The sequence below is a fragment of the Cydia strobilella genome, chromosome 24 (genome assembly GCF_947568885.1).
Source record: "Cydia strobilella chromosome 24, ilCydStro3.1, whole genome shotgun sequence".
Lineage (NCBI taxonomy): Eukaryota > Metazoa > Arthropoda > Insecta > Lepidoptera > Tortricidae > Cydia > Cydia strobilella.
Genome location: NC_086064.1, coordinates 2,915,510 through 2,938,650, shown reverse-complemented (window position 1 = coordinate 2,938,650; position 23,141 = coordinate 2,915,510). Strand labels below are relative to the sequence as shown.

The following is a 23,141-nucleotide window of genomic DNA, read 5'->3' as shown; positions in this document are numbered from 1 at the left end:
CTTATTTAAAGATTACTTGAAACTTAAATACATAAATTTTAATGCGTTATTAATTTATTTAAAAGATCCATAGCTCTTTCAGTCCAACACGTCAGCAAACCTGCAGTGACACAAGTTTATAGAAATTAGTTCAAATAGCATCAGTCATAACTTGTCAGTAGTTAGTGCTTGTGCTTGACGTCATGCGAGCGATGACCATTGTAACCGAGCAATTGTGATTTAGTTATTAGTGGTGATTTTATTAGACTATTTGATGTTTTCAGTGATATAGTAAAAATGGAGACTGAAAGGATGATAGAAGATACAACGCCGCCTCAGGTATGGCCGCAATTATTATTTAGAGCAATCCCATTCTGTCATGGCTGATCCGCCATCTTTGGCAGCACTCAGTTTGATTTCGATTATTTTGTGTTTTGAGGGCAACCTAATATGAGTTAACTTTTACTAGTAATATGCATCTTTTACACGTGTTTTATGACCTCCCTTACATACTTTACCGTTTTAGAATGGAGTATTTTATAGTTAAACTAATAAAATAACTTTTCCTGCATTGCGGACGTTTCCAAGAATCATACTTTTTTATTCATCACTTACATTCATCTTTATTTTCTTGCCATCAAAAGTTTTTTTCACATCCTCTTAACTTAGTTGAAATCGGAATTAGTATGAGTCATTCAAATTAGTCGTAAGAACGAGTCCTAGCGTCAAACTTTTACCATCGTTAGATACCGTTAGATTTTGCTGAAAACCCTTTTTAAATAGTCACCAATCCCTGTAAAACCGTGTAGTCTACTATTTTCATACAGTGGTCTCCTGTTCTAAGCTAGTTTTGCATGCTTTGTAGCTTTGTTACAATGAAAAAATATGGTGTTCCACTTTCGTGTGATTTCGCAATTAAGTAACTGATGTTCAGGAGATTGCCATGACATAACGAGGTTCCGCTTGACTGTCTTTTACATATTACATGCAGCCGTTATGAACACTGATTACTTATCTGTTTACACTGGAATGCCATAGTTACATGCTAGACTTGCTTGTACCTCATAAATTGTGACGTTTTCAACCAAAGGGTACCACATTGTCGCTTGCCGATAAGGTTGATTTCAAATTGAAGCTATATGGAAATGGCGCCTTATAGACAACCTACAATAAGTACCCTTTTGGATGAAAATGGCACAATTAGTTGTCTTGGTTCAGATATTAAGTATAATTACCAATAGAGTTGGACCAAGCTAACTCTGCATGGTATTTGCAATGACAAAGTGTGATATTGTCATCATAAATGACAAATTTCTATGATAATTTGATGTTTATGGTGATACCTCCTCCCTTTGTTCTTGTCAAGTGGTGCAAAGTTAGCGTGGACAGACTCTAATAATACTAGACTGCATCTATTGTGGAATTATTGATAATAACTGGTTGTTTTTACCCCTAATCTATATAGCAATTAGATTTAAAAAAAAACTTGTCTTACTGCTGGGAAAAGACCTCCCCTCTCCCTATATTGGGATTGATTTAATATTAGGTATTAGTTTACCAAGAAATCTATTTCCTCCTACTCCACTCCTACATCGTCAGGTGACAACCAAAACTCACTAATTACAAAAATCAACTTTATTTTGGTACTAATATGGTTCACTATGGCTATGAATATAATATGGTGGTAATTATATGGCTATGAATGTAATATGGTGGTAATTAATGAGTTTTGGTTGTCACTTCTACAAAATTCTCATTTCAGATCAATTAAACTCTTGTAACTAAAGGGGCTCACTGACTATCAGTCCGCCGGATGATATTGGCCAGTTAGAACAAAAATTTGACAGTTCCGAACAACTGACAGGCCCCTTTAAGGTCTAAAGCTTCTTCCATAATACTAAACTTTATGTATAGGTACACAGACAGTATACATTATACAACCACTAACCATTGTTTCAAAATGTATCAACAAGAGACATACTTCATCATTACACTACAATTACTTTTGTTTGAACAAAAAAAAGAGACACATTGGGGTTGGCCAGTCGAAATAATTAGCAGATGGCGCCAGCATAGCTTGCCCTGTCAATCCCTAGAATTGTGTCAAATTTTTGTTTTTTTTAATGCCCTGGATGCCAGCCCTTTAAGCCAAATCTCATAGAAAAAGGGGCAAGCTATGATGGCGCCATCTCTGCAAACCCTTGACAGTTGCCAACCCCATTGTACTGTTTTTAAGCAAAAGGGTACAGTCAGTATTAAAAGTAACAGATCAGACTGTACCAAAATAATCAATACTAATATTATAAATGCGAAAGTCTGTCTGTCTGTGTGTTACCTCTTCACGCTTAAACTGCTAAACAAATTCAGTTAAAATTCGACATAGAGATAGTTTGAGTCCCGGGGAAGGACATGGGAATTGAAATAGGATACTTTTTATCCCAGAACTCACCGTACAAGGGGGTGGAAATTTGTATGGGGAATCAATAACCGCTGAACCAATTTAGATGAAACTTGGTATGGCGATAGTTTAAGCTGTGGGGAAGGATATAGAATAATGTTTATCCCCGAAATCATCCCTTAAGGGTTTAAAAAATGGGGTGGAAATTTATAGAGTGGACCAATTTGGGGGTGAAAAAAAGGATGGATTTAAAAGATTTGTTTAAAAATTAAGGTACCCAAATTACTAATTTCACGTAGACGAAGTCGTGGGCAAAAGCTAGTAGTCATAATACTCACAAGTGGCATAACTAATAATTAAAACTTATAATGGCTTATGTATATTATGAGTCAGTGACATGATTTGTTAATTGAAAGAGATAAAACTGATAGATGATGATGATGATGATGATGATGATGATGGTATCCTGTTATCCCTCATTAGTAACATAGGGCTCTCAGAAGGGTTTTTCATTTTCCCAATCCTATGGTTTAGGTTTTAACCCTTAAATCGACAGAAAACAGAAGGTCGTGAGTTGAGGTGGTTCATTGTTTTATCCCTTTATAGGTAATTCAACCCAATAAAACAATGAAACAATTCAAATTCTTCTGTTTTAAAATATCTCACCCATCCCTAGGTACTGTACACCTTAGTCACTTTCTTTTCTTTCTTGCGACATCTATTTCAGTTATATTTAGTCCATAGTGGCCATCAATAACTAGATTTTACAAGCTTTTATTTAACTTGACTGAAACCTCACATACATATGCAATATTATATTATAAATAAATAAACGATAATTGTTATTTACGATACAAGTGCGGAAAAGAGGAAATTCGAAACGAGTGGCGATAAATTAAAACACGACCGCAGGGAGTGTTTTAAATCGACACGAGTTGCGAATTACTTATTCGCACGTGTATCGTACAACGTTTTACAGTACATATGGCCCTTTAAACTTTAGACATATGCACGAAAAGTGTTATTTTACACTCTAGTGCGAGAAAGTAGCACCATATGTACTGTAAATGATATTATGGTACCATCAAGCTGATCTAAAGCTGGACATAGGAGGTGGCCATAGGAACTCTGTGATAAAAACAACGTAAGCTAAATGTATTTGGGATTGATAAAATTGTCTCTGAATATTATTTGCCTGTTGAAGAAAAAGTACAGTCACTGATAAAAGTTTGTACTTATCAAAAATGAAATTTTGTAAAAAAAAAAACTTTTCCTTCACCAGGTGACATCTTTAACGTCGCTGGACACAGGCGTGCGGCCTGCCCCGAGCAGCCCCGCATACACTGCGGAGCGCGACACATGTATCAACTTGTTTGCGAGATGGAACGAAACAGATCAGGTATGTCTTCTTCCTGGCTGTATATGTCCCATATCATTTGGGGTCAGCCCTCCTTGTACGTTTACGCCACAATGTACGGTTTTGTGTTGTCTCCGTATCAACCTCCACCAATTTCAGGCAGGGACCGGACAACCCTTTCCGCGATAAAACCCTTTCAATGGGCGACACTTAAACACGGCTAACACATTGAAAGACTTTCCCTTTCGAACTGCAAGCCCATTCATACCCTTACCTTTGACTAACCCTTACCGAAAAGCTAACCAAAAATAAGGCTAGCTCTTAATAAGGGTTACCCTTATCTTTAAGCGCTTTTTATAAAGGTTTCCCTTTGCGTGAAAGAGACAGGATTAGTATATATCTACGGTAGTGTATGAAAAGGAAAGAAAATACGTGCCTAGTCAAAGAACGCCGCCGTCGCCGCCGACGATCGCTCGGATTCGAAGTAATGTGTGCTTTATGAACAAGGTAGATGACTTAAATTTACACGCTTATATGCTAAAAGGGAAGCCCTTTTTATGGCTAACCCTTATAAGCAATATGCAAGGTGTTGGTGAGCGGATGATAAGGGTTTTGTAAGGGTATTTGGGCTACCGATTACTCAAATGTGGTAGCTTTATATAAGGGTTTTTAAAAGCAAAACAAAGGGTTTCGTCTGGCAAAGGGTATGGTGAGTTAAGCCTTATGCAATACCCTTATAAAACCCCGATAAGGGATAGCGGGCCGGTCCCTGATTTCAGGTCCTTTTTAATGGTTTGACTCCAAGTCGCGGGGGGTCGGCCTGAACCTCTTTTCTCTGAATGGTCAATACTTTTCACGTCATGTGGTCTTCATTTCTTCTCATGACATGCCCCATACCATCTCAGGCGGTTTTCGCGGAGTTTGTCTTTAAGTCGCTAACTTTGAAGGTTCCTCTTATGTATTTGACTTTGGAGACCCTTATTGTAATGTATCTTTTGCAGGTGGAGTTTGTAGAGCAGCTCCTGGCACGCATGTGCCATTACCAGCATGGACACATCAACGCGTACCTCAAGCCCATGCTGCAGAGGGATTTTATCAGCATGCTGCCCAGTAAGTGCTTAAATATAAATAAAATCACCGTAATGTCGGCTGTACACTCGAAGGCAAAAATATCGATCCAGACAAATGGCTCAAAAATATGTGAACACGACTTTATTGTCTAAGGTGTACACATATTTTTGAAACTTTGGGAATGTGTATATATTTATGCCCTTGACTGTACACTCTCGCCGAGAGTCGGCACCGGTCCGACCCAATCGGAAAACGGCAAAACGAGAAGGGCAGTATGTGCAGTGTACAAACTCGTTCTCGGCCTGTCTCGAAGTCTCTCGACGAGTGTGTACAGCACATTTTGTCGTTCAAGAAACGTACGTACAGTTAGCTAACGAGATTGTTGCCCCCCCCCCCCCCCCTTACAAACTTCTAGAGGGAAAAGATGATCACTGATCAGCCATCTCTGCAGCTATCTGGACTTTTATAGACTCCATACAAAAAATATGTATTATGTTGTCTACAACGGCCGAGAGAGGGTGAAGGTGATATTGAATTGCGGAGATTTTTAGGGTTCCGTACTCAGAGGGTAAAAACGGGACCCTATTACTAAGACTCCGCTGTCTGTCTGTCTGTCCGTCTGTCTGTCACAGATGATGTATTTCTGTTGCCGTTATAACAACAAATACTAAAAACAGAATAAAATTAATATTTAAGTGGGGCTCCCATATAAGAAACGTGACTTTTTTGCCGTTTTTTACGTAATGGTACGGAATCCTTCGTGCGCGAGTCCGACTCGCACTTGGCCGGTTTTTTTTATTACATGCAATAAGGGCTATTACAGTTCCAAGTATGTAGTTATAACCGTTTTATGGCGGTTCCTTGAGCCAGAAGGCGAAAAATCTCCTTATATGATCATGTTTTTCTAAGAGGCGTTGATATTCGTAGACGTGGAAAAAATATATTTAGTTCTTGACTATATTATCTTTAACAACATAGCTTCCGATACACGAATTATGACACTTCGCTCGATACAATTAATTCCCAAAGTAACCTCTAACTCGGACTTTTAATCCTACTTTACTCGGTTATTTATTATGTAATACTTATAAACAAAAAAAGAAGAAAAAACAATCTTAACATAAATAGTAATTTCATAGCTTTAGAATTGCGAAATTGTAAGGTAACGTTTTTAAAATAAATAAAAACCGACAAAATTCGATCAAAATTGACACTTGGCGCGTATGTTCTTTCCCGTTCTTTCTTGCGAAATGTGACAAAGACAGCGGCAAACCGATGGAACGGCCTTAAGTATTATTCAACACTTACTCATATGTCCTTAAAACTTTTCTTTATTATATTACTAGCTTTTGCCCGCGACTTCGTCTGCGTAGAATTAGGTATTTTGGGTAGCTTCTTTTTTTTATCCAATCTGCTTTTTAGGGTTCATCCATTAATTACGTCACACGAATTTCGAGGTTTTTTTTAACCCTCCCCCCCTCCTTGTCACACTTGGTCACATTTGGCAAACCCCTCCCCCCCTGGTGTGACGTCACATTTTTTAAATGAAATCGGCAAATCGAATTAAGTATTATTAAATATATTAATAACGGGTCACTCACTTATTTTAAGTCGAGAACGCTCGACATGTTTCACTCCGTACCGAGGAGCGTCATCAGGAGCTTGCGTCGACGGTGACGGACCGGCGCAGACTCGCGGCGCGGTTATTAATATATTTAATATGTCTGTGTCTCACGGAAGTTTTGTCGAATTAAGTATTATTAATATTTTATCAAAATATTTTTGACAAAAGAAATATTATTAATTTTATGACCCAAAAAAAAACTAATTAGGAAAGAAAATTAAACGATTAAAAACGATTATCATTCCAAAAACTTGTTATTTAACTGTACAGCAAATAAAATATTTAAAATAAGAATGTGACGTCACAAAGTTTGTGCCTCCCCCTCCCCTTTATCACAACATGTCACATTTTCTTGACCCCCTCCCCTCCCTAAACGTGTGATGTAATTAATGGATGACACCTTATTGATTCCCTATACCAACTTCCTTATATCCTTATTTGAGAGACAATTCTAAGTTCTAACGCCTTGATAAAATGTAAAGGCAATGATTCAATTTGAGCATAATACTTACATCATTGTCAGGCGAGGCATCAATTATCTCACTTTCGGGGTGGAAGTGAGATAATTTTCATCCTCTAAAGGGATGATTTCCGGGATAAAAACTATCCTATGTCCTTCTCTGGGACTCAAAATATCTCTATACCAAATTTCAACTAAATCGGTTCAGCGGTTTATCGGTTCGTGAAGAGGTAACACTAAGACAGACAGACACACTTTCGCATTTATATTAGTATGGATTGTATCTTAAACATGTACCTAGATCCGTTGAACATTTGTGCCATTTTCAATCAAAAGGGTACTTATTGTCGCTTGTCAGTAAGGCGCTATTTCCATATAGCTTCAATTAGAAATCAACCTTACCAACAAGCGACAATGTGGTACCTTTTAGTTGAATACGTCACATTTGTCTCCATATCTCATTTCCCTACCAGATCGTTCACAATACGAAAACGATCCCCAGATAGCATTGAATCGCAAATCGCGGTTACCGTTATTTGAAATTTAAATATAGACTGTCGTAGTGTCGTAAACAAATTGATATTCCATGTGTTTAAAGTAGATAAAATGTGCCATTTTCAATCAAAAGGGACTTATTGTCGGTTGTCAATAAGGCGCTTTTTCCATACAGCTTCAATTTGAAATCAACCTTATTGACTAGCGACAATGTGGTACCTTTTGGTTGAAAATGTCACAAATGTCTTGCTGAATGTTTCTATATTCTGGATTTTACTAGATTTTTCAACACAAGGTTGTGTTAAGCAGTTGTTGGAATTTATTAAAGCAATTGCTTTTAGATTTCATATGGGTTCATCCATTAATTACGTCAGACGAATTTCGAGGTTTCTTGACCCCTCCCCCCCTCCTTGTCACACTTGGTCACATTTGGCAAACCCCTCTGGTGTGACGTCACAGTTTTCAACGAAATCGGCAAATCGAATTAAGTATTATAAATATTTTATCACAATATTTTTAACAAAAGAAATATTAGTAATTTTATAACTCAAAACAGATTAGGAAAGAAAATTAAACGATTCAAAACGATTATCGTGCCAAAAACTTGTTCTTTAACTGTACAGCGAATAAAATAATTTAAATGTTAATGTGACGTCACAAAATTTGTGATTCCCCCCTCCCCCTTGTCACAACATGTCACATTTTCTTAAAACTAACTTAACTATATTAAAAAAAATTAAAAACCCCCAAAATTCCTTACAATTTACATAATTTTGGAAAACAACAATAAATGAGTTTTAATTCGATTTGATTCCTTACCAAGCCATCGTCGCCGCGCGTGCGTTGTTGCCTTCGTGCGAGGCATATCTTTACAGACAGGGCAGTGGGGTCCCTTTGTTTGACATAATTATTGAAAGTCATAATGTAATGATTGTCATATTATCATTAGTCATAATTCTGAAACCGTTAACTTTTCAGGATTTTCCTCGGGTTATCCGATAGATGGTTAGGTTAGGTTTTGTTTTATGGCAATCCTGAAAAGTTACGCGTTTCTGAGAAAAAGCAAATTATGACTAATGATAATATGACAATCATTACATTATGACTTTCAATAATTATGTCAAACAATAGAGACCCTCGAGCAGTTTAGCGCGGCAATTTCCTCGCGAGGCGGTTAGGTCTGTATGCATCTACCCGCCTACTGACGTAAATTAGTTATTACATTCTCAAACTAGGGACCCAATCGCCGCCCTAGGGTTACACAAAACTTTAACAAATTATACACCTAAACCTTCCTCAAGAATTGAATTGATAGGTGAAAACCGCATGAAAATCCGTTCAGTAGTTTTTTATTTATTTATCGCAAACATACAGACAGACGCGGGACTTTGTTTTATAAGGTGTAGTGAAAATTAACCAATATTTTTTTGTTCACAGAGAAAGGCCTCGACCACGTCGCCGAGAACATCCTCTCGTACCTCGACGCCAGCTCCCTCTGCGCAGCCGAGCTGGTCTGCCGCGAGTGGCAGCGGGTCATATCAGAAGGCATGCTGTGGAAGAAACTGGTGGAACGGAAGGTCCGGACTGATTCGCTGTGGAGGGGCCTCGCTGAGAGGAGAGGATGGTGAGTGTCTGTTACTCTTTACCTTGACAGTTCGCTGAGCTGGTCTGAGAGTTCATAGCGGGTCATATCAGAATGCATGCTGTGGAAGAAGCTGGTGGAACGGAGGGTCCGGACTTATTTGTTGTGGAGGGGCCTCGCTGAGAGAGGATGGTGAGTTCTCTTATGATATATGCGCTGCTGCTACTTCCAAGGTTTTATTCTGCACCTAAAAACTGTAGAACTAGTGCCTGCGCTAATTCTGGTCATAAGTAGCCGATGTGTATCGTCGCATAGTACCCATCGTACAAGATTTGTTGACTTTGGGTATAGTTCAATCTGTGTAAGATTGTTCCCAAATCGTATGTATTTGTAATGATTAAGAATATTAATTTGACTCATTTATTTCAGGATCCAGTATTTATTTAAGCCAAAGCCGGGCTGCCAGCACCCGTCACACTCGTTCTACAGACAGCTCTTCCCCAAGATCATACAGGACATACGCTCCATAGAGGACAACTGGAGAATGGGCCGGCATAACTTACAGGTACCATTCACACTTAACTGACAATTCATAGACATTGCAGAGTCATAAGTATAAAATGCAAATTGCATTACAATAATCTAGTATCATTGAGCTAATCTGATGAAGGAGCCAGAAGGTGGATTAGTGAAACCCTTTGGTTGCTAGTAGACCTCTCGAAATTAGGTGCATATCATTCTGTTTGGCGTAATCATTTCTTTGGGGGTGAAACTACATTAAATAAATGTGTTTTTAAAAATGAAATTTTAGGCAGATGGCAGACTGACTTATTGTTTTTGTTTTCAGAGGATAAATTGCAGATCCGAAAACTCAAAAGGCGTGTACTGTTTACAATACGACGACAACAAAATAGTGTCCGGACTGAGGGACAACACGATCAAAATATGGGACAGGAAAACATTACAGTGCGTTAAGGTGAGATCAAGTTATTAAATAATATTTAATATCATCTACAACATCAACAATCTTCGCGGCGTTGTATTTATTTACAAGACTGATTTTAAGAAGAGTAATTAACTATTTTTTTGTTTGTTCAGGAACTCCAAGGCCACACGGGCTCCGTCCTCTGTCTGCAGTACGACTCGCGAGCCATCATATCGGGCTCCTCGGACAGCACCGTGCGCGTGTGGGACGTCAACACCGGCGCCATGCTCAACACGCTCATACACCACTGCGAGGCCGTCCTTCATCTACGCTTCTGCAACGGCATGATGGTCACCTGCAGCAAGGTAGGGTCGCCATGACAACACCCTCGTACACACCACTGCGTTTTGCCACATATTTTGATGACTTGTTCCTCCAGAGTCGTCCATCAGATCAGATACGAGATACGACCGATTCTTGAAATTTTTGGCATGAGAGTATAGGACATTAATGGAATTTGTTTGTTCCAGGACCGCTCAATAGCAGTATGGGACATGACGTCGACAACGGAAATAATGCTCCGCCGCGTGCTGGTCGGACACCGCGCCGCCGTCAACGTGGTCGACTTCGACGAGAAATACATCGTCAGTGCTAGTGGAGACAGGACCATCAAGGTACTGGGATAATGGACCTTATGTCTAGGCGATAGGGTTCAATAGTGCTCCGCCGCGTGCTGGTTGGATACCGCGCCGCCGTCAACGCGGTCGACTTCCACGTATGCTCATGAATACTTTCTTCTTCTTCTTCAGTCGGTCCTTCAATGCTGAGGATTGTGACATCATGTCCTTCTGTTGAAGACCAGGTTCCTCAATAGGCTTCGCCAAGCGCATGGCCTCCTGCAGTTTTAATTGCATAGGTGCATTGATTTGAGCACACCATCTAGTACTACATTCGATAATACTTTACTAACATTGATTTTTCTTTGCCAGGTCTGGAACACATCATCGTGCGAATTCGTCCGCACGCTAAACGGCCACAAGCGCGGCATTGCGTGCCTCCAGTACCGCGACCGGCTTGTCGTGTCAGGCTCCTCGGACAATACCATCCGGCTGTGGGACATCGAGTGTGGCCAGTGCATCCGGGTGCTGGAGGGTCACGAGGAGCTCGTACGCTGTATACGGTTAGTGCAAGCCTCCAGTAGTGTCCGGATCCTTGGGCAACACCATCCGGCTGTGGGACATCAAGTGTGGCCAGTGCACCCGGGTGCTGGAGGGACAGGAGCTCGTGCGCTGTATACGGTTAGTGCAAGCCTCCAGTAGTGTCCGGCTCCTCGGACAACACCATCCGGCTGTGGGACATCGAGTGTGGGCAGTGCAACCGGACACACGAAAGCATTTTTGCCCACCCTGGTTATTTAGATGAAATCGCGTTTGACATTACTGAAAATTTTATTATATTAAAATAAAATAGTTTTAAGGTTAACACTGAACTTTTTCGTTATATGAATGCCATATTTTGTTTGCAGGTTCGACAACAAGAGGATAGTGAGCGGCGCGTACGACGGCAAAATCAAAGTGTGGGACCTGCCCGCCGCGCTCGACGTGCGCACGCCGCACCAAGAGTTATGTTTAGGGACTTTGGTGGTGAGTATCTACAAAGAGATAGGAGTGTATAGAGACCTATTGACATAGTAAATTTTGTAGCTACAGTAAATTTACTGCCATATTTCGACACATGATTAAAACTTTTAGAACGCCATTTGACTTTGTTCCTTGTTCTTTCACTGATATGAGTTAAATTTGTTAAATATCAAAAGGTGGCGCCATACGTTTGGCCTATACAAAATTTACTATGACAATACGCCTCTGTTTAAATTCTCTTTGGTATCTATATTCGTGTATTTGCGTTATTATTGAGTTACTTATTAATTGATGACCTATTTATCTAGACATTAATGATAAATGAATGAATGAAATTCTTGCACTCCAATACAAGCAATCGTTTAACGCCTCAAATCACATGGCGACCCTAACTAACACCATTTACCCTCATTGAGCTCTGGCAACCTTACTCACCGGCAAGAACACAACACTGAGTAGTAGGGTTTAGTTTTATTTGGCTGCGGTTTTCTGTAAGGAGGAGGTGCTTCACCATTCGGGCTCCACTCTAGATCTGGAATGACCTCCGCTTTACTGTGAATTTTAGCGTAGTGATACAAAAAAGTGAATAAAACTAAAATTAGTCCTCCATTCAGTGTTAAATATATGCCCGTTTGCCCCAGGAGCACACGGGCCGCGTGTTCCGGCTGCAGTTTGACGAGTTCCAGATCGTTTCGTCATCTCACGACGACACGATCCTGGTGTGGGACTTCCTCAACTACGGTGGCGCCTCCCCCGCCCCCGCGGCGCCGCACCCCGCCCCCGCCGCCGCCCTCGCCGCGCCCGCGCCCCGCCCGCGCTCGCCCGACCATGACCGCGACCTGTACGACTAGCGCAGGTAAACTAAACTCCTGACATCCTATGGTAGCCTGGTACTTTCAGATTGAAAAATGGACAAAATATAGTCTGGCAAGCCAGCTTTGTCATTAGAAAAAGGCGGCAAATTTGAAAAATGTAGGCGCAAAGGATCGATACAAATTATAGTTTGTCAAAGGACTGTCTCGGACTGTGACAAATTATAGTTTGTCAAAGTTGGCAGAGCGCTGGAGTATCGATCCAAAGCCCGTGAGTTCAAGGCGGTTTTTTTTTGTTAAAAATAAGAAAATTTGGTGAAATACATTAACTAATATGTATTGTTAACAGGTAATCATAGGAGACCACAAGGAGACTATTATAATATTTTTAACGATATAGCAGTGCGATGTGTCGTGCGACGGATAGATCTAAACCAATCGTGGACTATAAATAAATTATTATTAAATATTATTATACTATTAAATGTTAATTTTAAAACTGTTTCGACGTTACCAATTGACTAAGAGCCCTAGAAAATGAAATTGTGAATAGACGGGTCCACACAGAGCGAGCATTCCTCGCACGTATGTTCGCTCCGTGTGGATCCGGCTTATTGTGCGAGTTAGTTGGCATGATAAATATAAAATATACACTTGAGGAACGATAAAAATAAAATATATAATGAAATATCAAAGACAAAGACGCGTATAGTTCAAAGATAGCCAAAGTATAGTGCGACAGAAAATAGAAGAAATTAAATAAAATGAAACTAAAAAAAATCCATACAAAATTGTTGCCATGTTTAAGCATTTTACATCAAAAATGTGACAGTTACGTAGGAAGTGGCGCCCTCATTTATTTTCTACAAAAAAAAATTATTCTACAATTTCTTGTCGGACTATAGACGTATGTTTTTGTATGGATTGTCAAAAGTTATCTGATTTATTACCGCAAAATGTGCGGGGCACAAAAGCGCCATCTACTTTACGCGTCTTGTATATGGGCTGATATGATGATGAGAATAGATAGACTTATGGCTGATTTTTAATAGCTGTTAATTTTAATAAAACTTCCGTGGGACACGGACATATTAAAATATATTTATAACAGGTCACTCACGTATTTTAAGTCTGAAAACACTTGACATGTTTCACCCCGTACCGAGAAGTGTCATCAGGAACGGAGTGAAACATGTCGAGCGTTTTTCGACTTAAAATACGTAAGTGACCCGTTATTAATATATTTAATATAACTGTTAATTTTAGTTGCGTATTTCTTAATTATGAGAAGAAATAACGCTATCTGTATCTAATGGCGCTCCCACATTGACTGTTATGAAATGTTTTATAATATCGTATGATAGGGACAGTGATGGTAGTGTTTTATCATTCTGATTCCGCAGTTTTACTGGCTATGTTTATCAGAGGGAAATAACTTTTTAATAATGGTCTTTTTAACAAACATTTATTATTTTTTTATTTATTATCATGGTGATGATATGTATGTAATAAGAAGCATAGCCCATAGCCATAATAATTCACGCTGGGCGTGACATTATTGGCATGAATTTTAAAAATAAGTTTAACGCTAACCTAAATGCTAACAATTTAACATAACAAGGAATTCTGACGCGAATATTTTCGCCCGAAATATCGAAATACTTTTTTTTTAAATTAACCACGGTTGGTATTTCAGGTTTCAGGAAAAATGTTACGTTCATTAGTAAAGGTACCTAGCGGTTGACGCTTAACGTCCACCACCGCATTAGTATTGGAGCACCGTTATTAAAAGCGTAAGCGACAACCGCCATAAGGTACCTTTACCTGTAGAACGTCACAAATGTACAACCAGCTAGAAAAGTCAATATTGTAATTTTTTGGCCAATGGATAAGGTAATTTGTTATGCCAACTAACTTGTAAAGTGATGTATGAACAACTTTAAGCGCTACTTGCACCATCCCACTAACCCGGGGTTAACCGGTTAAAACGTTAAGAGCCCATCAACGTGCTCACTAGCGCCACTGCTAAATAATTGTGATTATTTAAATTTAACGATAGATATTTTAAAAAGGGGGCCGCTACGTACTGTATTTCGTATTTAAGTACCTTTTGAATACATTATAATAGTTTTTACGTTGCTGGATTCGTCAATCTACGCGTCCGAAATTAAAACGGCTGTTTTTGATGACGATGATAGATCTACGAATTTAGCAACGGCCCCCTTTTTAGGGTTCCATACCCAAAGGGTAAAAAACGGGACCCTATTACTAAGACTTCGCTGTCCGTCTGTACATCTGTCTGTCTGTCTCATGAACCGTGATAGCTAGACAGTTGAAATTTTCACAGATGATGTATTTCTGTTGCCGCTATAACAACAAATACTAAAAAGTACGGAACCCTCGGTGCGCGAGTCCGACTCGCACTGGGCCGGTTTTTTAAATATCTATCGTTAAATTTTAATAATCACAATTATTTAGCAGTGGCGCTAGCGAACACGTTGATGGGCTCTTAACCCAGTGTCAAATTGTACTGGTAGCCATGGTAACTCCAGTTTTAACCGGTTAACCTGGGTTAGTGGGACGGTGCAAGTGGCCCGAAGTGTCCCTGTTATATGTAGGGTAACGTGGAAGTGAGCGAGGGAAAGCCGGAGTAATCGTTTCTTTATGCTATGACTGTAGGATGAGGTAATCAACTGTCAACTGTTTGCATAGATGGCGCCATCATAGCTTGCCCCTTTTTCTATGAGATTTGGCTTAAGGGGCTGGCACCCAGGTCATAAAATTCCATTTAAAAAAAAATTGACACGCTAGGGATTGACAGGGCAAGTTATGATGGCGCCAACCCCATTATCTCAAATTAGGCCAAAAGTAGTGGTAACCTTTTCCTCCGAAATGAAATCTGAGTAACTGCATTAAATTATAGTGTCGTTTACATAATTGTACTGCAATTTTAGATATCATAGCAACCCTAGTATATCGGAAGAAAAAGTTAATCACCATTTTTGAGGTTAGAAATGTTCTAATCTTTAAAATAAACGGGGTATAGTCAAATATCGGTCACCCTTGATGCAAAAGACTGAGAAACCTCATTAAAATATCAATTTTCAATTTAAGTATGTAATAATTTATAATAGTATCGTTTTTGCATAGAACAGGGGCACTTAAGTTGCGATACAACAGTAAGTATAGTCAAGGAGCTCAGTAAAACTAATTCTGGTAAAAGTTGAGTCAAAGGGAAGCTAAAACAAAACTGTTACTTCACGGCAAGCCGATTACGCACGCGCACACGCACTTATCGGGTTTGAGCATTTGACCGCTTAGCCTCGATTTGCGATTGTGTGCGTGTGACGAAGGAAGGAAATATATCGGCATTATGAAATTGTGGTGATATTTTAAAGACTGTTCTTCTAAAAATAAAAGTGAAAATGTGTTTGACTATATTTACTGTTGCCAAGGAAACCGGACATCGACGTGATGGTTCTATCGGAACCGAAATTGTTACTATATTGGCCTTGATGCAATTTAATATGGTTTTCAAAATGAGTGGATTAACATAAGGCGGGTGTCCGACCGGTGATGACAAAGCGAGTGGAGAGCTATTTTCTCGCTAATATAAGGTAGAAGTCCGACCGGACCAAAGATTTATATAACTCCGTATAAGATGGATACAGATGGAAAAAACGTGCCTCGGAAATCAAGAAAATTTGATTCTCGAACAGGTGGCGCCACCACGTTTTACCACCTTTGGCCTGTTCTCGACTAGATGGCGTTGACGTTTTCGTTTGTTATTTAACAATTTTAACGCATATCAGTGAATAAACATGGGTCAAAATCATATAAAATTAGGCTGTAAAGGGTTCGAAACGTCGGGATGTATTATAAATTCAATATACGCGATATAATCCGTTTTTCATAGTTTTATTTCATGAGTAACTATCGCGGTAACCGAAGACAATATCATATAAAATTAATAAATGCAATCATTTATCCATATATAAATACATTTTATGGTATTTTTAACCATCTTTATTTTTAGTTTTAATCGTGTGTCGATACATAGCAGTGAATTTACTGTGGCTACAAAATTTACTATGACAGTACTCCTCTATCCTATAATTAAATATATCCTCTTTGGACCGGACCGAAGGCGAGTAGATTGGATATTTTCTCGCGAGTAGATATTTTATAAGGGACCCTTAAGACCACAGAATAAGTAATATTATTATACAGAACGGCCACGCACCGTCCCGCCCCGACTCGAATTACCTCGCCCCGGGACAGCAGATTGACGGCCGTTTGCCGGCCGCTCAGTACTATTTTTAAGCAACTTACTCACACTATGACGCATGACGCGTGTACAGACGTGCCGTTCACACATAGAAACGCGTCATTTTTGATGTATAGCGTGTCCGCCCCGTGATTTGAACGCCATGCATATCGTGCGCAGCGCGCCATCTTGAACCTTGTGGCAATGCAGGAAGGTTGATATTGGGCTGTCGCCAAGCGCGTCACTTGACGCCTTTGGCGGTCATAGGATTAAAGGAGTGCAGAGGATAATTAGGTAAGGAAAAACGAGTTTCTTCGATAAATCAGGCCCAAGAGATTCCTCTCGAACCAGATATCTTGTATTAATCCGTACTGAAAATATATAAATTGTAGAAAATAAAAAAAATTGCGCCTAGTATGAGTGCTAAACTAGATGGTGCTATGCGGCGCCATGTTTTGTGGTTACCGCATGTATGGGGCCATAATATAGCGACATTTATTTTGGCGATCAAATTCGAGGAATATTTTGTTTCTTACATCTTTTAATTAATAAATCTGTCCGTAACTTATGTTAATCCGCTCAATTTGGACCCATTTAGTCCAGTTTAATGATATTTAAAATAGGTAATTCGGACTAAAAATACTTTGAACGGTGTTACACGCTAAATCTAGATAGAACACAAATATACCTTTTGACACATGTTTTAAGTTTTTACAGACACTTGAAAAAAAATTATGCGAATCTATTTATTCAGGTTAAAGGGCTAATTTATTAATTTTCCTTTGTCTATTGGTCAGTATTTCTGTCTCATTTTAACGTGTAACAACGCTCTTAATATACGATTTGCTATCTTTATCCTTCAAAATATAGATAGCACATTTTTTTTCGTAATCAACGGTGACATAATTTGTAAATTTCGCAAGTGTACATTTGATTCGTTTAAGCTTGTATAGAGAGGTAAAGATATAACTGATATAAGTTTTATATATGTGACGTTTTCAATCAAAAGGTACCACATTGTCGCTTACCATAAGGACGAAAATTGCTTGTATCTTTATACGAAAAACTTTGACAGCGTCCTTATGGCAAGCGACAATGTGGTACCTTTTGCTTGAAAACGAGACATATTGTACCTCGATCTCAACTAATAGTGGTTGAAATCATAGAGTATGAGATGATAAGAGTTGAAATGTTGAAACTCCTCATTGGCGATGTGTCCCTGGTACTTCAGCATCAAATAGATACAGTTAAACCGAGCTAAGTTGGCGGCGATTTTGATAGCCCAGGTTGTGTAAGTGTTAATTAAACGTCATAATTATATAGAAGTTTGACGTTTAATTAAAACTTGCAGAGTCTGGGCATCGATCACTGCCAACTTAGTTTGGTGTAACTTCAGACTGATTTTCGCCAGATTTCGGTCAAATTTGGTGAATATAGTTCCCTATTCTGTAGGAACAATATAAGCGTAATTTCACTGTTCTAAAAAATCTTCCTCTGAAAAAATATGATATTTCGTAACTACGAAAATATCATATGTTTTTCTACTAAATTACATAGGTAATTTTTTTCGGGATACGTTGTGATTTCGTAATTATCCGAACGAATATCTCTTCAAAACGAGCCAAATTTGATCCAAAACGAAAAAAATGTTCGACAACAAAATAAAAATTGGCAATGGTGTGTTACTATGTATGTATTTGGCCACTTTGCCCGTAACTATTTGATGCTGGCCATACCGGATCGTTTTGGTACCGATCTTTTTTTGTACTGAAAACCGGTACCGAAATCCGATACAAAAAGTTTGTAGGGTAAGCCATCCTATTGTCGACAAATTTTAAGGCAGCAGTGACTTTCCTACAAAAAATAGATGCTAACTGGTGCTGGGACTGGTTTCAGTGTCAATCATTGGGTAGTTTACCCTACAAGCGCTCACATACATCTTTACAATCAAACTTTCAAAAAATATATGGGGCATTTTTTATAAAAAGGGACCTTATTGTCGATGGCGCTTACGACATTAACTATGCTCCAATATAAATACAATGCCGTGCGAACCCAGGTAGCAAAATGACGTAAAATAACGTCAGCGACGTCATAATGACGGCATTATTACGTCATTATGACGTCGCTGACGTCATTTTGCTACCTGGGAAGCTGTGCGGCGTAAGCGCCATCGAGAATGATGTCCCTTTTTATAGAAAATGCCCCATATATTTTTGGAACGTTTGTTTGTGAGCTCGATCGTAATGGATCTCAATCAAAGATGGCTGATGAACGTTAGATACGAATTGTACTTTGGAAAGAACTGTAAAAAATGTAGTCTAATACAATGTTAAGTTTATCTCGATTTGACAGAACTATCTTCACTTAATTAGCTTGGATATTTGACAGTCGTCATCAATCGGAGCGGCCGAGGTGCTCACAAATAACTGAACACGCCTCTATGAGGGCTACCGTTTTGGCGCCACTGTAGATGTAGGTCCAGAAAAACAGATCTCAAAATTCTTCTATGCTTATTTTTATAAAATAAATACATTCTAATATATATATATATATTAGAATGTATGATGAATATATAATATATATATATATATGTGCCATTTTTTCAACCTGTTTAATTTTGCATATATTTTAGTTGGCACTTTTTTTAAACCACTAACATTTATTGAGCTATATCTATTGTTTACCATGATTAATAAAAGATGGACAAAGATTCACCACAAATTATGAATAAGGAGTGAAAATTCCCTATAAAAAAGCTTGAAACCCCCAAAACTTCTATGCATTTGATATTTTGAAAGACCTCCATCTACACTAGCGCCCCTAGCGGCGAAATTAAACGCGGCAGCCCTCATTGTCAAAGTGCTAGAGTACGTGTTCAAATATTTTTAAGCACCTCGGCCGTTTAGATATATCTGTTGGCGACTGTACTACCATTGACAAAACAATACTAAACGTATAAAGTGGAAAATGTAACCGCATTCAGCTGCAATAGACTGCGCTGTACATATTTAGTGCATAATTATTTTCTATCGTATTTTCACGGAAACATACGAACGTGTCTTGCTGTCTCGGTACAAAAAGTACTGAGGTTGACTGAACTAGCATGACAAATACGAACGTTTCCGAGAAAATACGATGGAAAACAATTATACACTACATCTGTAACTATGTTTTGAAGCGTTTTTTGGGTTCCGTACCCAAAGGGTAAAAACGGGACCCTATTACTAAGACTCCGCTGTCCGTCTGTCTGTCACCAGGCTGTATCTCATGAACCGTGATGGCTAGGCAGTTGAAATTTTCACAGATGATGTATTTCTGTTGCCGCTATAACAACAAATACTAAAAAGTACGGAATCCTCTGTGCGCGAGTCCGAGACGCACTTGGCCGGTTTTTTGACAATGCGCTTAATTAAGACGAAAGTGGAGGACCCGCGCGAAATCGCGTTTTCATACAAACATAGTCCTCATTTTCCTCTCTGTATATTAACATTATTGAAAATATTTTGACACAATTCATTGTATATCAACCACAGCTATGGCTACTTTGATTTTTTTCGAATTTTAATTTATTATAAGAGTTAGCATTTATGAAAATAAAAATTGTATGAAATCCAGAGGAAAATGGGGAATACGGTTGTATTGAGAAACGGCCGTCCCTTTTCCTCTTAACACGAAACGTAACCGTATAGCGCCATCATTCGTCTTAGTATTATTTTGTATATGGTAGTGCTAAAAAGACGGATGTACTAACTATAGTTATTACATTTTGTAAATATGTCTCAATCCCAGTACTAAAGTACTAAAAAATCACACGCATACTAGCCTTGCCGCCGCCATACAATCGTTACGCTCGCATTTTGATGTAACATGAAATCCATACTAATATTATAAATGCGAAAGTCTGTCTGTCTGTGTGTTCCCTCTTCACGCTTAAACCGCTGAATCGATTTAGATGAAATTTGGCATAGAGATAGGTTGAGTCCCTGAGAAGGACATAGGATAGTTTTTATCCCGAAAATCATCCCTTAAGAAAGTAAAAAGCGGGGTGGAATTGAGATAATTAATGAAGTGCCTGGTAATTTGTGTGCATAATATGCTGAAATTGAATGATTGCTATGAGAATTTTTCCAGGCGCTATACTTGCTTTAGCTGCTGTTACTAAGTCCACGCAGACGAAGTCGCGGGCAAAAGCTAGTTTGAAATAAAGATTCAAGTAACGTATATCGTCTAATACGACGAAAGAAGTGCCTGGCGTCCGTTGGCTTGTTGGGTGGACGACATTCGGAAGATTGCGGGTCACGGGATTTTGACAGCACAGACTGTGCAAGTGTTATTTATACGTCATAATTTCATTTAAAATAACGCTTGCACAGTGGGCTATCAAAATCGCTGCAGACTTATCTTGGTCTAACTCTAGTTTTTGGCTAAAAATTGTTAAAGAAAATAGAGCAACACTGAATGTAACAAACATTTTTATACGCTCATTTTTCTTTGCATTACAATTTCTAGAAACGAAAACTAAATACCAGATACAAATATACGTTACATGAATATTTATGCCAAGTTTCATGTCGTTTTAAATGATAACGAAATTGTATGGATGCGGCTAGGGTCGTGAATAATAATTGCTATATGCTTGTACATATAATGTAGTAACTAAAGATCGGGATATATTAAGAACCTCGCTTAAAGAGATCGCTTTTTAGAGATAAGACCGCCTGTTGTCTACATTTATTTTAAAATTATTAACTGTGTTTTTTATGTTATTTTTTTGTAAATAAAGATTTGTAATGTAACGTGATTTATGGAGTTTATTTCGATCTGGCAGTTCTTCTTCTTATACTATTAGCCCTTAGAACGCTAAGAACCCTAAAAGGCATCGTAAGAAGTCGTACCCGTGGCCGTGGCGCCAAGAACGCTTATACGTGCTATGGCTACGTTGTCAAAGTAATTTATACCACATATTGTAATAATTTGCTAAACGGCCGGCCCTGAACTGTATCGAGTCAATATCTCCTTCGCTTGTTCTGTCTCTGCCCCGCGGGGGAATGAGGGCGCTTACGTCCTCCTCGAGCTCTTTGCTGATAGTCCCTTGGCTGCCGGTCTCGAAAGGAGGGCCCAGAAACTGGCCTTGTATTAGAGCGAGCAGGATTGTATGTATTTTGATACCCTTGCGAAGGATACGGATGATGGTAGCCACCCCGCGAGGGTGGGATATTGTTTGCATCAGTATAGCCATGATTCTCGTAGTTACTGCCAGCAGCATGTGCCTGATAATAGCGAGTACCCTGCGAGAGTATTTTACGAGGCGCTGCACCCTGTGAGGGTGCGCTTGTCATCTTTAAAGGGCCTGCTTGCGAAGCAGGAGTCTCAGGTAATGGCCAGAAACATTTTCGTACACCACCATATTTTTCAATTGCAGCCGTAAAGGCTTCAGCGTTAAACAGTGAAGTTCCTGATGGAGGAATCTTACGTAAACCGGATTTAACCAACTTATCTTTGACATGTTTTGTGATTCCGTTACGTCGCATTTGAATCACTTCCGCTCTGTGGCCACATATAACCTGTAAAAAATCTTCAGAAACCTTGTAATAATCACCACCGAGAAAAACACTGTTAAGTTTTTCACGAAGAGCCTCGTGTGCAATTTCCGTGCCTCCCTGGGCCCAGGCCAGCACATCCTTCACACCTGCGTGTAAGGCCTCCTGCTGTTTTATCATGCAGTAAGTTAATGCACCGAAAGCCCTATCTGCCTGCACTAAGTGAGGATTCTGATCATACTCCTTAACCTCGTCGTTAGTTTCTAAATCAGTATAGCCTGGAGTGTGATTATACACTTTTTGGATCTGCATAGCGTAAATTAAACCATTCATTATGATTCAACCGCTGTATATCACACAATAGCTTCAACTCACCTTCTGACGTACCTGGCATAGCCGGTTCTTTTAATTTGGTACCGAGTCCAAAAGCAAATGGCTCTGGTTCCAGGGGCACAGGCGGTGCCTGGTCTGATTGATTTTCCACATAAAGATCTCGACTGCAATCTGAAATATTATCGTATGGGCGAACACATTCGTTTGATCTTGCTATTTGTGCTTGCAAGCTGTGAACGAGTTTTGTTAATTTAAGTAACTCCTTTTCTGTGCCCCCCCTCTTCTTTGGCTTGCGGTGTCGTCTTCGCCTCGGGCCTGACTTTGAGGAGCTAGAAGAACTGCTACTACTACTCGATGAACTGGAACTGGACGACCGGTCACGATTTCGTGTAGGTTTTGCCTGAGAACCAGCTTTGCTACACTCTCCCTTAGTATCGTCCATGATTCTAAATAAAATAACCGTATAAAAATGCTATTCAATAAACAAAGATCGAACGGCAAAACCGTTTAAGAATTTTATTATCTAATAGAGGGTAAGTGCATTATCCACGGCAAATACTTAAAGTTCCAGTATTTAATTCTTATACAATTGTTATATATCACTTGAGGGTAGAATAAATAAAACGTATTAACTTATTATCCATTTAGAAAATGG

At 39.1% G+C, this 23,141-nt stretch overlaps 2 protein-coding genes across 3 annotated transcripts in view; both read left to right on the top strand.

Moving 5' to 3' along the window:
* Positions 1 to 23,141, top strand: part of LOC134752140 (zinc finger imprinted 3-like) — a 123,339-nt gene that overhangs the window by 29,008 nt on the left and 71,190 nt on the right. The gene's annotated exons all lie outside the window — the stretch shown is intronic.
* On the top strand, positions 167 to 21,414 carry LOC134752145 (beta-TrCP). 2 transcript variants are annotated; one of them, XM_063687739.1, is made up of 12 exons: positions 167 to 318; positions 3,660 to 3,776; positions 4,736 to 4,844; positions 8,822 to 9,008; positions 9,396 to 9,531; positions 9,814 to 9,942; positions 10,065 to 10,256; positions 10,422 to 10,565; positions 10,881 to 11,071; positions 11,417 to 11,534; positions 12,176 to 12,387; positions 12,693 to 21,414. In XM_063687739.1, exons 1-11 carry the CDS (start codon positions 277 to 279, stop codon positions 12,380 to 12,382), a joined length of 1,572 nt encoding a protein of 523 aa, XP_063543809.1. In that variant the 5' UTR covers positions 167 to 276; the 3' UTR covers positions 12,383 to 12,387; positions 12,693 to 21,414. The 2 variants fall into 2 exon arrangements, with proteins under 2 accessions (XP_063543809.1, XP_063543808.1); XM_063687738.1 differs by having other exon boundaries at positions 12,173 to 12,387.

What these genes read in the sequence shown, in the direction of transcription:
- LOC134752145 (XM_063687738.1), top strand. Translation starts at nt 277, where the DNA reads ATGGAGACTGAAAGGATGATAGAAGATACAACGCCGCCTCAG. An exon ending in AAGATACAACGCCGCCTCAG is followed by an intron (nt 319 to 3,659) that starts GTATGGCCGCAA and finishes TTCCTTCACCAG; the next exon opens with GTGACATCTTTAACGTCGCT. An exon ending in GAGCTCGTACGCTGTATACG is followed by an intron (nt 11,072 to 11,416) that starts GTTAGTGCAAGC and finishes TTTTGTTTGCAG; the next exon opens with GTTCGACAACAAGAGGATAG.